The sequence below is a fragment of the Bos javanicus genome, chromosome 19 (genome assembly GCF_032452875.1).
Source record: "Bos javanicus breed banteng chromosome 19, ARS-OSU_banteng_1.0, whole genome shotgun sequence".
Taxonomy (NCBI): Eukaryota; Metazoa; Chordata; class Mammalia; order Artiodactyla; family Bovidae; genus Bos; species Bos javanicus.
Window position 1 is genome coordinate 21361439 of NC_083886.1, and position 16558 is coordinate 21377996.

At 44.4% G+C, this 16558-nt stretch overlaps 1 protein-coding gene across 10 annotated transcripts in view; it reads right to left on the bottom strand.

The window, feature by feature from the left end:
- Window positions 1–11: 11 nt before the first annotated feature.
- The window catches only part of BLTP2 (bridge-like lipid transfer protein family member 2), a 33134-nt gene continuing 16587 nt past the window's right edge, over window positions 12–16558 (bottom strand). For 2 of the 10 annotated variants that reach the window (XM_061390521.1, XM_061390520.1), the window contains exons 25-48: window positions 15783–15940; window positions 15292–15498; window positions 11980–12079; window positions 11324–11506; window positions 10726–10847; window positions 10116–10271; window positions 9906–10027; window positions 9158–9338; window positions 8442–8528; window positions 8140–8250; window positions 7870–8005; window positions 7639–7769; window positions 7352–7453; window positions 6933–7067; window positions 4429–4854; window positions 4183–4305; window positions 3825–3894; window positions 3485–3589; window positions 3279–3319; window positions 3000–3027; window positions 2801–2890; window positions 2626–2714; window positions 2394–2504; window positions 12–1955 (exon numbers count right to left, since the gene is read on the bottom strand). In XM_061390521.1, the coding sequence (XP_061246505.1) occupies window positions 1731–1955; window positions 2394–2504; window positions 2626–2714; window positions 2801–2890; window positions 3000–3027; window positions 3279–3319; window positions 3485–3589; window positions 3825–3894; window positions 4183–4305; window positions 4429–4854; window positions 6933–7067; window positions 7352–7453; window positions 7639–7769; window positions 7870–8005; window positions 8140–8250; window positions 8442–8528; window positions 9158–9338; window positions 9906–10027; window positions 10116–10271; window positions 10726–10847; window positions 11324–11506; window positions 11980–12079; window positions 15292–15498; window positions 15783–15940 (3239 nt within the window). In that variant the 3' untranslated portion in view covers window positions 12–1730. Of the gene's footprint in view, window positions 1956–2393; window positions 2505–2625; window positions 2715–2800; window positions 2891–2999; window positions 3028–3278; window positions 3320–3484; window positions 3590–3824; window positions 3895–4182; window positions 4306–4428; window positions 4855–5636; window positions 6507–6932; window positions 7068–7351; window positions 7454–7638; window positions 7770–7869; window positions 8006–8139; window positions 8251–8441; window positions 8529–9157; window positions 9339–9905; window positions 10028–10115; window positions 10272–10725; window positions 10848–11323; window positions 11507–11979; window positions 12080–15291; window positions 15499–15782; window positions 15941–16558 lie in introns of those variants that run through there. The other 8 variants (XM_061390530.1, XM_061390529.1, XM_061390526.1 and 5 more) reach the window with 7 other exon arrangements.

Here is a 16558-nt window from a genome sequence, read left to right on the forward strand (position 1 = left end):
CCACAGACCGATGGCTTAAACAACAGAAATTTATTTTTTCACAATACTGGAGCCTAGAAGTGGGATCAAGGTGTCAGCAGGGTTGGCTTCTTCTGAGGCCTCTTACTGAGATATTTGTTGGTGGATCAAGTCACCAGGTCTCCTAAATTCCAGTCTAATACTCTTTACTATTTTAGAAGCCATTAGTTTCTATTTCTAGTATTGTTTTTTTATCCAATGTGAAGTTCTGGTCATGACAACTTTAGAAATATGTAATAAAGCTTAAAAAGTCTCTAAAGAGAAACAAATGAGATAGTCAAAAGGCTTAAGGATACATTATTTATTTATATCTCAACCTAATTCTAAAAGAAGATGGAGATAATCTACTAAGATTTTTAAAAAAGGATTAAAACAGAAAAATGAAAATAAGAAAAGTAAAGGCAGAAAAGGAGGATGGAACCAAGAACATGGCTAGCATACAAAACATAACATGAGGTCCTGAACACTTGCTGGAAGTAGACCACAGACTGGGCCCTCAGGGGTCTAGCATCATATGAAAAGAAAAATAGACTCAGTTGGATATAAATTGGCTTTAAGGTAAAAACCAACCAGCAATTGAGGAAAAGCACAATTGGGTTCAGAGAAAATTTTCTCACATACATCCTTATATAGAACATTATGATCTATAAACACACTTTACAGTATCCACAGCAATTAAATTTCATAGGGATCTTCATATGGATTGTCAAAGTATAATTCAGATAAAGCAGTTCTGCAGAGGTCAATAAAATGCCAGCTATGTACAGGGAAAATCTGGCTTAAACCAGGGACAAAATTAATAAACAGTACTCAGAGTACTTCCCAGACTCTCTTCAGATATGACTGAAGAATAATGAAAGTAAAGCTTTTAGGAAGTTAAAGAAAAATGAAAAGAAGTCATGAAGGCCAGACATGTATTCAAATTTAAGGTTCAGATGATTTTCCTATAGGAAAAGTTTCTTGAGTTACATCTCTTATCTTAAATCTCAAAGTTGATGTCATGCCTCTTAATCCATTGGTTTGCCCATCACAAACTAAACCCTTGGCCATCTAGGGAAGAGATCAATTTAAGAATACTTATGTCTTTCAAAGAGGTTTTGTTTTGGAAAAAATGTGGATAGTTATTCCAGTTACACCTAAAGAAGACATGTAACCCACCCATGTTTCATTTCTTATTCTCTTCCTCACAGTATGCTATTAGATTAACTTTTTAAATTTTTAAAAATTAGACTGACTTTGGGCCCTAAATCATGTTTTACCTGCATATTTAGGGGTTGAAATAAATGCTAGCTTTTGAGATCTCTGAAAAACATTCATACTGCTTCTGACAAGCCTATTAAACACATAAATAGCACCTTGGGAACCCATGAAATGTTATTGCTCATGAAAGGAAACATGGCACAGAAACAAGAAGGAAAAGTGGAATAAACTTCTGGCTAAAAACTGCAGGGTATAAGCACTGGTGAACTGAAATAAAGGTAAAGGTCCACACTCTGATCTGAGATTGAGAGAGAGGCTATAAGATGAGGCAAGGACTAGGGCATCGTGGCTGCCAACAGCAGAACACCCAGTCTGAACTCTGGTTCAGCACCTAGAGGAACAGAATAAGAGGCTACAAAGTGAAAACAAACTGATCATCAGGTGGTCACAGTGGGCTGGCAGTGGAGGAAGTCCTCAGGTTCCCGGATGGGCCCCAACTCCAGTAGAGGAGCTCAAGCCAGCCTCGGGTGGACCAGGAAGGACTCCAGATTACAGTCAAAGTCCTTGAAGAACATGGACTCCGATGATGGACTAGACTGGGTAGCTTGTGTCTCCAAGACAAAGTTCACTGGATGCTTCTGTAGGAGCTCTGGGTCAAAGGCCACACCCCGGAAGAAAGGGTGGACCTGGAAGTGATGCAAATAACGTAGACGGTGAAGGGGATTCTGGTGTAAGAGCTGAAGGAAAACAGAGCATGAAGGATGAGAGACTGGGATATGAAAGGGACGGAACAGAGAAGCTGGAAAAGGAGAAAGAAGTTCATGGATCTGTGGAGGGCAGGGAGAAGAACCCAAAAGAACAGAGATATGTAAAAGTGGGAGAAATAGGCTAATTTTGGGGCAGCAGTAGGAATAAAGGAGCTGTATTGGTAAGAGAGCAGAACTCTCTCAGAAGTGACCTGCTATGGATAGGGACGAGCTTTGGAGGATCAGCAACTCAGGTATAAAGTCTGAAGTGCTAGTTAGAAGGCAACTAGTGAGGGAGTACTTGATCAAGTTGGAACAGCCCCCATACCTGCCCACCACCAATAACTAATCAGAGGAATGAGGACATATCACTTCAGTGATAGGGAAAGAAGTGAAAGGTTTTTGTAGTGAAGTCGTGCTCGCCCTTACCTCGTGGAGCAGGAGTGAGAGCCCCTGGTTAAGAGAAGATGGGATCTCAGAGTCATAGTGGGTCACACTTGCCAACATGGCCACATGATCTCTCTCTGCTGGCACCGGGAACTGAGTTAAGGGGTGGGAAGATGTCATTGCTTAGTAAGAATAAGGGAAGATTTCTTAACATCTTCTTTCTTCCCACCAGAAAGCAACTCCTCTCTGCCCAATGTCACTACCATTCTCTCACCTTTCCAGTTGACAGAGAGAAAAGCAAGACACCCAGGGACCACCAGTCAGCAGCATGGTTGTAAGGCCCTCCACTCAGGACCTCGGGCGCTACAGATTTGAAAGATACTTGTCACTGAATCTGTTAGCATTCCTCCTGCCTACTGCTTACCCATCAGCTTTAGCTTCTCCCTCACCCATGTACTGAAGAGTGCCACAGATAGTATAGGCGCGGGCTCCTTGGGGCAGGTGGCGGGACAAACCAAAGTCTGTCAGTTTCAAATGGCCTATGAAAAACAAGGCATCAGCACCATTCTGTTCCAACCCTCATCAGTCATGACTTATTTCCAAACTGTGGTGCCTCTTATTCTGGGACTAGAAAAAGAAATGACTTACCTCGTTCATCCAGAAGGATATTCTCCATCTGAAAAACCACAGGTGAGAAGTTATTATTCATTCTCTTCCTTTCACCCCTTTTTCATCATGTGTATTCTCAGCTGAAGAAGATGCCCTTGCTCAGCAGCCAGGTCTATACTTGGAGGGCCCTTGCCCAAATCCTTAACACCCACTAGGGTCCCAAGGTCAACTGTTCTCAGCAGCTCCTCCCACCTTCTTGGACCTATTGGAACATCTTACTGAAGTCCCTCCTCAGACAAAAACAAAACATTTAGTTACCTTCACATCTCGATGGATGATGCCCAAGTCATGGAGATAGCCTGTGGACGACAGCAAGCATGAGGGTTACTGAAGCTCTTTGTCCTTTCCAATCTCCCTGATAGCTCCCACCCCGTTTCTATCCCTGTGGACTTCAATTCTCTCCTGCCTCCTCCCTCCCTCCTTAATTCCTTCCTCATTTCCATTACCACTCCTGTTTCACTTACACAGCACCAGGATCAGCTCAGCAGCAAAGAGGCGGATGGAAGCCTCAGTCAAGCGGCCAACAGCAGACCACAGGGAGTAAAGATCTGTGCTGCAGTAGCTGCACACTGCAAAGCAGCAGAAGTCTGGGCAATATTTGGGGCCTCCTGTGCCTGGGCGCAAGGCATTGCATGCCTCCTGCCCAAACCGATGCCACCTGCTGTCCCCTCTCCCTTTGGGAGAGAGCAGTACTACAAGAAGGGGAACAGAGCAAAGGCAGAACAAGCCAAAGGGATGGGTAATCTCAGGTGGGGAGTACAGCAAAAGTACCCTTGGGAATGAGGAGAGAAGCCAGTTACTCACTAATGAAGAGGTGTCGTTTTCCCTGCCAGCTGTCCCCCATACTGTGTACAAAAGGATGGTTGATCTGTCGCTATGGACAAAGAAGACAGGAAGTGAGGAACACTGAGGATCAAGGCAGCCAGAAGTCAGGCTTTACCTAGTTGTGCAGAAAGGAAGCTGCTGCCCCACCTCTCAGTTCAGGCTGCCTGCCTGGTACCCCACTACTAAGGAACACAGTGGATGTGCTGGAGAGTCTTCCCTCAGGACCTAGAATCACTCTACTGATAGCTGCATTTCCTGAGGTCTTCTGGTTACAGCAGAGGGAGGGGTCAGAGTCAGGAAAAGCAGGCTAGTTGGACACAAGAGGTGCTTTCTCCACCTGTAGTTTGGTTCTTCCGAAGATCCTTTCCAGAGCTGTGTGCATACTGCATACCTGGATGCTGACCTCCTCTTTGCACTGCCTCAGGATGTCCCTCTGTAGGACCTTTGCCTTGGGTACCACCTATAAAAGGAGAGGAGTGATGCTAGAGGGCAACAGTGGTATTATACTGTTTATTCCTCCCAAGCTCTCTGGAATCAAGGCTGAGGCAGGGACTAGAGAATGTGGGAGTGCCTTGGTCCCTACCTTCACTGCAAATACTGCTTTCTGGCCACAATCTAACACCTTGAGGACTGTTCCAAAGGAGCCTTTAGCCACAAGGCCTAAAATCTGTACAGAGAAGTGGAGAACAGGGCAGTTGAGACTCTGTTTCTTGATTTCTCCTTGAGACTGAGACCCTTTCCAGGGATTCCACTGACCTACCTTTAGCTGCTGATGCCCACTAAGGGGCCTAATAGGAAATTCCGGCAGAAAGAGGTTGATGAACTGAGGCACTGGCCATTCAGGCAGCGGCTTCTCTACTAGTAGTGGGGCTGGCTCCAGGGGCTCCCGGTGCAGGAACTGATGCCCCCGTAGTCCCCACAGTTCTTTCACACCTGACCTTGTGGTCCCCACACCTGACCAGAGGCTCTTCCAGCCTTGGACCCAGGGGCCCCGGATGTTGCCACCCTGCTGAGAACCAAAGGAGCCACTAAACCTTCTGCCCCTGAGGCATTACAGGTTCTGCCCATCTTTAGCAGGCACTCCCTCAAATCTCAACCCTAAAGACATAGATTTGACCCAGGCAAGACGGCCACTGCCCTTGCATCAAGCCAAAGTCTGGATTTCCTGGACACAATGAAAATCCTCTAGGAAAGGAGTATTTGGACATTTCCCCCATATGGCATCAGAAATTCAGCCTGCACCTCTCAGTATGGGGCTGGGATAGCTACTTTGATACTAAAGCCTCCCTGCCCCACCCCCACAGTGGACACCACCAGTCAATTGCCAGGCCTCAAGCCTATGCCTCTTTCACCTCCCCTAAAGAAGCTGCCAGAGGCCCCACACCCTACCTTATGAGAAGCAGCCATCTGGGCATGGTGCCCCTGCCAGCAGCTCACTGCTCCCATCCCCAGCTTCTGCCTCCTCTCTCCTTCTGCTAAATCTGCTGTCCCAGTTACATAAGCAATTCCTCCCCCCTGTGCTGTTACACACAAGCCCCGCCTCTTTTCCTTGCTGTTCAAGACTAGAGAGGCAAATGATGCAGTCAAACCTCACTCTTATCCCCAAATCCTATCGCCCTGGTGAAGAACAGCTTAGAGCCAGGACTAAATATGTCAGCATGGGACCCATGTCACGTTAGAGCTGGGAAATATCTGTGATACAGCTTCAGGCAGGAGGGAAGAAGCCACCCTCAGAGTGGCAGCTAGGATTGGTGGTTTCTTGGATTGATGGAGAGAAAAGGATACAGGCTAAAAGCATACACTCAATATAATTAGAAAAAAAAAAAAACAGCATCAAATTTAAAATATATTTTTTCTCTTTAAATCACTTTTTTTTTTTTTTTTACCATTCTTCAGGGGATACCCCAGGGAGAGAGATCCATGGCCAGCCCTGTCTCCTACTGCCATTCTCCAAAGTGAGGTTGGCAGTTTGGGGAGGGGCTGATTCCCCCAGAACACTAATACCTCTTTCATACAGGGTGGTGGGATGAGGGACAGAAGATCAGCCCCTCCCCTCCGCTTTCTGGCACACAGGGAGAGCAGTTACACTTACAAATATATATATATATATATGTATTTTTTTATATATGCCTATTTATAAAAATTTATCACACTTGATCAGAACTGTCCCCCCCACCCTTTCAGTTGATCCCAAGGGAACCAGATTCTGGCCTTGGAGCCGTTCCCTGGGTCTTGCTCTCTTGATGCCTCTCTGGCCCTGGACCTGCTGATCAGTGTGAGGTAGAACTCAGCATTATCCATCGTGGTCTGCAAGGAACCAGCCAGCTGTTAAGGAGCAGGGCCTCTCTCCACAGCACCCTATGGGCTCCTGACCCCCACAAATCCTAAAGGATGAAGGGAAACACCTCCCACCCCACAAGTCCCTGGGGCCTGAGTCAGAGTCAGATCCTGTACTGCAGCCTCTCTTGGATTGCCGGATCACTTGCGCCTGCCAAAGATGGACTTCTTCCCAGGATTCTTGTTGCCCACACTTAAACCGATGAGGAGCCGGGCCTTCTCCTCCTCTTCCTGCTGTTGCATGTTGAGGTCTGATTTAGTTTCTAGTTTTCCCCGGACCTCAGACCCTGTTGCAGGCTTCAGCCTTAGCTTCTCTTTGATTACCTGATAGGTTAGAGAGGAGTAAAAGGGAAGGTGAATATTAATGGGACAGGCAGAGTAAGTTAACTGGAACAAGTCAATATTTATTTAACTTACATGGACACACAATGGGGGCAATTCAGATTATTAAACGATCTCTGCTCTCAAGAAGCTTACAGTGTATTAGAACCCATTCTAAACATGAACTTATGTCAGTCCTCACTTCCCTAAAAATCAACAGTAGTTAACATATATGAAACACTCAGTAGACATTCAATTTAACCATCTGAGCAAAGTCATGGAGAGGATAGGAGTAACAATCACTCCATTCACCTGCCCCCTTCCCATGGCTGCCTGCTAACACATACATGTTACAACAAAATGCCCCTGAGCAGAGGATCTGCTTGCCAGCCTCTGCTAACCAAACAGCCATGAACTCTGCCGGGATACCTGGGCAACCAGGGCTTTGCGGCTGTCCCTCTTGACAGCCATGGCAAAGTCTAGCCACGTCCATGTGTTGTTGTGGTACTCCAGACAGGGCAGCACCAGGTTAAGGTCACCCCAGTCCACACTGTTCTTCTCACCCTGCAACAGAAAGAGTGGGAGGGAAGAGAAGAGAAAAAAATATATCGGCTGCCATTTTTAGTCCAAGCCAGTACTTGAGTCCACACCTGGTATCTTTCTGCAGCAGCAACCTACAGATACTGATACTGACTTCTCCCTATCTCAGTCTGGTACTGATTCCTAAGAGAATCCAGAGGGAATAGCACATTACCCACAGACCACCTTCACTATCTCTGTTTTTAATCTCTGATCTTATCTGGTACCCTTCCCATACTGTTGTAAGGAAGTGCTGGGAAAGGGCAGACCTTGTAGCTGACGCACAGTGGAACCTGTGGGATCTTTATATAGATGAAGGAGTTGTTCATGGCAGCTCGCTCTTTCATCTTGTCAATATCATCGACAGGGTGCTAGGAAAGGAAGGAAAGAAGTATGTACCCCTCAAACCATCACAAGAAATTCAGGACCCCAAACATCTCCAACTCCTTTCATCCCTGGAGTAGACTCAAAAAGAAACAGAAGAAATCCCCAGCCGGGCCAAACAGAGTACCCCAGGACTCTCCCATTTTCCTATTATCAGGGGCCTGTCCGGTACCTCAGGTGCTTTGCGAAATGACCTTCTGACCCCAGAACTCCGATTCAAGCCCTGTGCCACACCCTTCCCAGGGCCCAGTGGTGCTGTATCATCTGTTGCAATCAGCTGCCGAGGCTTCACCACTGGTATTCCTACAAAAAAGCAAGTACACTAGCTGTTGTCCTCCTTCGGAAGCTTCAGCCATCTCTGGGGCTGTGACCCCAGTCCTCTGGAGCTCCCAGTAGTTCTCACCAGTAGTCACCAGTTTGGACTTATCTTCTTCATCACCAACCTCATCATCTTCCACACTTCGGCCAGGAAAGAAAAAACCCATTATTCTATGGAAGAACTGGTGTGTCAGCTGGATGGTGAGAGGCACCACATTTACCTAAAGAGGAAAAAGGCTGAAGAAGCAATTAAGCTCAGACATCATCCCTCAGTTTACCTACCCCTAATGTAACAATGCACAGATAGCTTTTCACTGCCTTTTGTTCCTGGGTCCCCAAAGGAGTGTTTACTAACCTCAAAGTGCTCCTTAACAGAAATACCCCCAACTGGGGGCCGGACTTTGCTAAAGAGGCGAAGGGCCAGTTGTCGTCCAGACTGGCAAGAACTCTGGGGCCGCAGGACTACCTGTAGGAGAGACAGTGATAAATCAATCCACAAATCCTCTGCAGACTGAGAGAAGCAGCAATGGTCTTGCTAATCTAGGCAAGTTTCCATCTCACATCACCACATTGTATCCCATAGCTGGGAAGTGTCATTGCAAATGCCCAGTGTTAGGAAGCCTGTAAATGGGCTAGGAATAGGGAACTAAGACTTACCTTATAGACAGCATTAGGGAGGAGATTGTTCATAGTGAACCAGCCCAACTCCAGAAGATGTTCTGCTGTGTCATCCGATTTATTCACCTATAAAGACAGATCCCAACCCCCCAACCCACTATAATAAGCCTTTCTCAGGAGCCTGCCAGAGGACTGCTACCTATATCATTTGTTTTCAAGTTCTACAAATGCTTTTGTTATGTCTTTCAATCTTAGACTCAAAACATCCTCTAATCCAGTATTTCTAATGGGCACTGATGGCCAGGGCACTAAGTGCCAACAATACTTTCCAGTCCCTATGACATTAAGAAATGGTCTCAACACGTTTCCAAATATCTCTAGGGGAGATGGAAGAATAATGAAGAACGTCCTGTCCTCCACGCCAAGGGTAACTGCAGGAAAGACGTATGCCAGTATAGAATTAATGATTCTATTCTAAGCTGGACTTGGGAGACTACTTTCCTCTGGCCATACAGAACAATTTTCTTCTTCAATGAGGGAAGCATTTGATCAAGCTCATCTGTATCTCTATTATTTACTATCACAAACAAATGTGCATGAGGGGTACTCTCTCTACTAATGTTTCCATCATTATTAATAACCACTCATACCACCATTAACAATCAAATAATAGTCTCTCTTTGTGAGTTAGACTCCTGAGAAAGGTCAATGCCTCTCAATACTGCTGTCTTTGTGTGACTGTATATACCCGATACCTTGCTGTAGAGGAACCGCTGCAGCTCCAGTTCAGCAATTCCTAGCTGTCCGTCTTCCTCGGTCAAGCGCCATCGTGCCTGAGCAAAGTAGAATTCAGTGCGGCGGACCACACTCACATCCTCTTGCTGCTTTCGCAGCTCCATCTTGTTGGCCTGCTGCAACTGGAAGTCCTTAAAACACCTATAAAAGGATAGGAAAGTCAAAGCCAATACAGGCAACAGCATTTGGGTTAGAGGTGGAGTGGAGTGCCCTAGAATGATGCAGGAGGTAAACCCAGAGATGGACCTATTCTAGAACAACTATTCCCTAAATATTTTCATTGGATTCATTGTTTCTTACACGCTGCCACGTGAGGACAAATACCATCTTCAGTTCTACAGCTTCTTGAAGTAAGCTGTTCCTACTAATAACCCCTGCAATTATATCTGCAATCGTGTTCCCTACTGATCAACTTCAAAACATTTTATTTTTAGTTCAGTTGCACAGCATCATGGCCACAAAAATGATCTTTCTGAACTACTTGTTTTTCTTTTTCCTGAGGTACTCTAGTAAGGATCCTAAAAAAGGGCTCTCCTGTTCTCAACCTGTTGGCCAAGTCTAACAAGGCTCATTCAGGAAAAGGTGCCTGAATTTACTACATCAGCCTTCGATAACATACACTAGACCTAAAGACTATCAGAACGCAGGCAAAAGAAACTGACTCCATCTTGGGCACTAGAGAAGGGCATGGGGAGAATGCTGTGGCACCTGATTAGGATATTAAGCTCTTCACTTTCCAGCTGTAAGTTGGCCTTCTCCTGGTTTAGCTGCAACTGAAGCTTTAGGTTCAGGTCAAGCAGGTTCTCATTCTTGCTATCATCCTGCAAAGACTAGGGAGCCAGAACAGGAGAAACTTGAGAAATTGCCCATGTCTTAGAAGACCTCCCTACCGTCAGACTCCCTACTCCAGGAGACTACCTTCATGATAGAATACATCTGCTTTTCCAGCTGCCGTATCTGTGCCACATGCTGCCGCACTGCCTCCTGCAAATGTAATATGCTGCTGCGCTGCTCCTCAGGATTGCTAGAGATCTCGAGCTGGAACCTGACCCGCTGCTTCTTCTCACTGTGCTCCTAAAGGAACAGAAAAGGAAATGAACAAGAGACAAGCCTTGCAGTAACATAAAATATAGAGAGGAACAAGAAATGACCTCTTCCGGAATGTTCACCTTCATCTGTCACCGTTAGTAGCAAGAATAAGGAGGAGGCCAAGACAAAAGATTTGGCAATGTGGATTTCACAATAAGCCAGTTCCACAGGGGAGGGACAGAGATGGAAGTGAGGAGCAGTCTGGTGTTTTTCGAGGTAAGTGACTGAAGAAAAAATTGACCAAGAAAAACAAGGGACACTCAGACCTTTCCTAGATAACTAAAATTTCAACTGCTGCTGCTAACTAAAAGAGGATAAATCATCCATCAGGCCCTTTTTCAGTCTGAAGCATGGCTTTTGTTACTGGAGCCCAAATAAAACCACAAGGTCTGGGGGTTCCTCTGAGGCTAACTGGCATTCTATAACAGATCCTACTCACCTTCCGCTTGGGTTCTACATGGAGCAGCAGGTTATTGACGATGTCCAGGATCATAGCATATTGAGCTGGGTTGGTGGAGATTTCCAGCTCATGATGGATGAGGGTAAAGGTATCCACAGCCCCTAAATAATTGTTTGCAGCTGAATAAGAGAGTTTCTCCCTAAATTTCTATCCCATCTCCTAATCCATATCTTGAACCATGTCTGTTAATTAACCCCATAAAAGGGCTTGGTGAGATATGTTCATGGGTAGAAACACCTGCTTATTTCAGAATCAAACAATATGCATTCATTCCAGTTATTTGTTTTTTTTTGGCTGAGACTCCCGGCATGTGGGATCTTAGTGCCCCAACCAGGGATCAAACCTGTGCGCCCTGCAGTGGAAGCACAAAGTCTTAACTATGGGACCACCAGACAAGTCCCCCATTTATTCCAATTCTGTTCTTTCCTAGCAGTACTTAAAAAATAAAAAGCAAAGTGAAATGCTAATGCCCTGTGCATAGTGGGACTCTTAATAACACTACTGCCTCAAAACCACCAAGGAAATTACTTTCACAAGGTTCCTACTCCCCCCCAAAAGCCTTTCAAACCCTGAATACCTTCTTGCTTCTTCAGGAGATCTTCCTTTTCCTGGTTCTCAGGAACCTCAGGTGGCTTAATCTGTGTTGCCAGCTCAGGATCAATGTCATGGCTGTAACTAATATAGTACATTCTGCAGTTGCAGCGTGAAATGATCCTCTGGATTTGCTGGGCTTGCTGTGCCTCAGCTGGCTGGTTCCAATCTGGGAAGAGGTAGGAAAGAGATAAGAGGAAGACATTCTCAAAAGAGGTATTTTAAGAGCCTCCCAGCTATGTGTGATGTCTAGGTAACTCTAGACACTTGCTTTCAATATAGCCTAACACAAAAATGGTCCTAATCCACATATATTAATCTTGTGTGTCTGCGTGCGTGCGTGCATGCTCAGTCGCTCAGTCACATCTGACTCTTTTGTGATCCCGTAGACTGTAGCCCACCAGACTCCTCCGTCCATGGCAAGAATACTGGAGCAGGTTGCCATTTCCTTCTACAGGGGAATCTTTCTGACCCAGGAATTGAACCCGTGTCTCCTGCTCCTCCTACACTAGCAGGAAGACTCTTTACCACTGAGTCACCTGGGAAGCCCATATTAATCTTAAGAATAAGTAAAGAAATGAGACCCCCTTCAGGATGCATGTCTGCTCCTCACCACATGATGGGGAAGAGGTGAGAACTGACCTGTGGTGGTGGTAACCATGCCTCCCACTGCCTGCCCGCTCTCCATCAGCTCCTGCACAGAGTCCAAACTACGCTGCCGGTGCTCCTCAATATTCTTTACCTGCAGACAGAGAGATATAGGCATCTTTAACTCCTTGGGGGACCAGTAGCTTGTCCTGTCCAACTGGGTCATATATCTCCATAACGCAAGTATAACACTATTTAGGCTTTCACTGCCTAGAACTGATGAATCTCCCAAGGTAAAGGACAAATGTCCCTCTCTCCTGGCTCAAACTACCCAAGCTCTCCAAACCCAACTTGAGTTACATTCACGTTTTGCCAGGACTCAGGCCAGAAAAATACGAGCTGGGTAAGAATCGTGTCCAATCTCACACCCATAAGGATGGCTGCTGCTAACTCGCTTCAGTTGTGTCCGACTCTGTGCGACCCCATAGATGGCAGCCCACCAGGCTGCCCCATCCCTGGGATTCTCCAGGCAAGAACACTGGAGTGGGTTGCCATTTCCTTCTCCAATGAATGAAAGTGAAAAGTCAAAGTGAAGTCAGTCAGTCATGTCCGACTCTTAGCGACCCCATGGACTGCAGCCTACCAGGCTCCTCCATCCATGGGATTTTCCAGGCAAGAGTACTGGAGTGGGGTGCCATTGCCTTCTCCATAAGGATGGCTACCATAAAAAAATGAGAAAATAAGGCAAGGATGTGCAGAAACTGGAACTCTGTGTACTGTTGATGAGAAGTAAAATGTTATAGCCAATATGGAAAACAGTATGGCAGTTCTGCAAAAAATGAAAAACAAGGACTTCTCTGGTGGTCCAGTGGTTAAGACTCCCTGTTTCCAATGCAGGGGGCATGGGTTCAATCCCTGGTTAGGGAACTAAGATCCTACATGCCACACAGTGTGGCCAAAAATTAAAAACAAACAAACAAAATTAACAGAATTACTCTATAATCCAGCAATTCTACTTCTGAATATATACCCAAAAGAATTAAAGGCAAGGTCTTGAATAAAAATGTATACTCCCATATTCATAATAGTGTTATTCACAATAGCTAAAATATGGAAGTCACCCAAGTGTTCATCAATGGATGAGTAGAGAAATAAAATGTGGTATATATATACAATAGAATTCAGGTTTAAAAGGAAGGAAATTTTAACACATGCTACAACATGGATGAACCTTGAAGACAATATACGAAGTGAAATAAGTCAGTTGGTCACAAAAAGACATATATATGATTCCACTTACATGACATACCTAAAAATTTTATATATATATATATATATAAAATAGATATTTAAGAGCACTCAAAATCATAGAGATAGAAAAGAGAATGGTGGGTGCCAGGACCCGGGGGAAAGCGAAATGGGGAGTTACTATTTAATGGGTATAGTTTCAGTTTTACAAAATGCAAAGAGTTTGGGACATGGATGGTGACGATGGCTGTAAAACATTATGAATGTACTTAATACAACTATACATTTAAAATGGTTATGATGATAAATTTTCTATAATGTTATCAATTTTTTTTGGCCATGTACACTGCATGGAGCTCTTTGAACCTGCACCCCTGCAGTGGTTTGCAGAGTCTTAACCACTGGACTGTCAGGGAAGTCCCTTTTTATCTTTTTTATGTTTATAAGTTTTATATTATGTATATTTTAATTACAATTTTTAAAAATGGAAAAAAATCACATCATGAGCAAAAAAAATTCATCAAAACAAATGACTTCCCACCCATTTTGGTATTCGTGTGTTTGTGTTCTTGCTGTTTTCTGTCTTCGGACTGTTCTGACACTGTTGCTATGGGGGAAGGGAACTGAATCCTTTGGACTCTCTCTGCCAAGCTGAAGTCAAAGTGAATAGAATGAGTGATAACGAGAAGAACACAGACAACCTGCCAAGTCACAAAAAAATTCATATAGGAATGGCAATATCAAAGTCCTTCCCACCTCAGCCAAGGACATTCTACTCTAAGGCTAATACCACAGTCTGAGAAAAAAAGAATTCCCTTGCAAAAGAAGGCATGCCAAAAGAACAAGAGGTCCAGAAAACACCAGGAAGGGAGACCTTGCATAGCTCATCCTGCCTACCTCTGCATGAACAGCTGACATTTCCTCCGCCTATCTCCTGAGACTACGGTAAACAGTACTGCTTGCCTTATTACAGCTGTAATATATCAGCATGACCTCTCATACTATCATCAACCTGACCCTGATTCAATGCTTATTACCTCTTACATAACTTATACTTGGGGTTGAGCCTTAAGATCATTGGAGTAATAAGTACCAGTCAGGGAGGAGGGAAGAGGGGTTAGCTTTGTCTCCAGTGAGTAGAATGAAAAATGAAATTATCACGTTGGTCCCAATCAGATGTAGCTGGATCCAATAACTCATCTGAATGGACCACACCCAGAACAATGTGGACATTTAACACCTATTAAGTAATCACAATGCAGAATAGTGGCCAGATACATCTCATACCCATTAGAGCTCCCAATAAATTTGATGATAGTATATCCTAGAAATTATAGTGCAAACTTAGTTTTACCAAAATGCTGAAAATTTATAGTTTAGTCCCTGCCAACTGCTCACAATCTCACCTAACAAAAAAAATTACCTTAATATACAACTAAGACCTCCCCAAACATACTGACTTAAATAAGACTTTACTTCCATCTGAATGAAGCTTTGTATTTTTCAAAGAACTTTCTCTTTGATCCTTTCAACAACCTTGTGTGAGTGAAATATTAATTCAGTTTCACAAATAAAGGTGACTTGCCCAAGGGCTCATGGCTACTAAAACGGCAAAACTGAAATCATATCTCATGTAATAACCTGCCTCCCAGACAAGCAGTCTTTCTATTCAACCTTACCGATTTTCTGAAACAACTAATCAACCATCTTCATGAGAGATCAGAGAAAGGGCAGCTAGAGAGCTTCTTGAAAATTCCCAGACTTACTGCCTGTTTTTTTTGGCTGCCTACTGATAAGTATGATCTTATTAATAGTGGTCAGCAATCTCAAGTTAAAAAGTTGCAACTCATTTTATTCTCATGTTGGGAAATGAGAATTTCTCTTGCAATGAAACAGAATAAGTAGTATGAGATCTAAAAAAAAAGAAAAAGCACTATGTTGTCACAGATCACAGGCCAGAGACTGCATGGAGTTTCTATATTCAAGTGTTACGAGCCTCATTATTCTACAACCTGCTAGCAAAAGGTACTATCAAGGACCCTGCAAGCCATTTTGGTGAAAGGTGCCAACTATGGAGAACTGGAGAGATATCAGGCCTTCCCAGTCCTGCCGACTAACCTCTAACCAGAGCTGTGGGCCATCCTGCTCAGTGGGGCTGCTTTCAGTGGTGGCAAAGTACTGCATGCCATCTAGGATGCAAGTCCAGGAAGTCTTTTGCTTCAATGTGTCACCATACCAGGCTGGATGGTGTTGGCACTGGAGCAGCTGGGCTTTGGCAGCAGACACAATGACACAGCCTTCCGTCTCTGCTCCACGAAGAACCATCTATGCCAGAAACAGAAGCAGAGTCACAGCACAGGGGCCGGGAAGAAAATGGAAGGTTAGTCAAAGGACTGTACCAGTGACTACAGGTGGGTCTAATTCTGGCTTAGTGAGCTCTGCTGGCTTCTACTAATGGAAGCGATTATCCATGATACCTGTTATTAATAAAAAGTATAGTGTTTTGGAGCTCTACCCACCTATTCTTATGTAGAAGTGGAGGGGGGCAGGTAAACACACATGATTATCATCTAGCCCTATTTTGGAGTACTCTAGTAAAGAGAAGGTACCTGGCAGTTGACCAGTTCGATAAGGCAGTTTCGGTTATATATGTCATCAGTCTGGCAGGCAGCAATGCCACACAACTGGTCACTCACACCTGACTCCTCTTCTGTGAACACTACGAACCTGTCTGTCTCTTCAATCAGCTTCTTCAACATGTAGGCACCTGGCAGAGGAATAAGAAGGCAGGTGGAAAGCCACAGAGTCAAAGCAAAGAGAACACATCCAGGGCCAAACTCGCCTTCTTTCAATTTCTCTAGAACATATTCTCCCCAACCTGCAACTCCAGCTCAGCCCACTCCACCCCTTTTGGGTAACAGTTGTCATTTCATTTTCCTTCAATTTCAAAAAGTTAGATTCCCAAGAGAAACTTAGAAACACTATGTAAACGCTAGCATTTCTTTCTCTTAGGCATATCCACCTCTGAATTATTCTAGGATCTTTTTCCCTTCCATCATGTTCCTTCTATTTTTCAGTTTATATATTTCTTTAATTTTTAATTTATGTTTTAAATTGAAGGATAACTGCTTTACAGAATTGTGCTGGTTTCTGTCAAACATCAACATAAATCAGCCACAGGTATACATATGTCCCCTCCCTCTCGACTTCAAATTGTTTTAAATGCTATTTGTTGACTACTCCTTTCCACATAAATCATTCCCTTGCCATCAGTGTCACTGTGTTCTAGCTCTACTGCTTTCTCTGATCATGCCTTTAGATCGTCCACCTTCTCCCAGGTTTTAGAGATAAGTCTATCTCTTGAGGTCTCTCCTTGGCCTGTTCC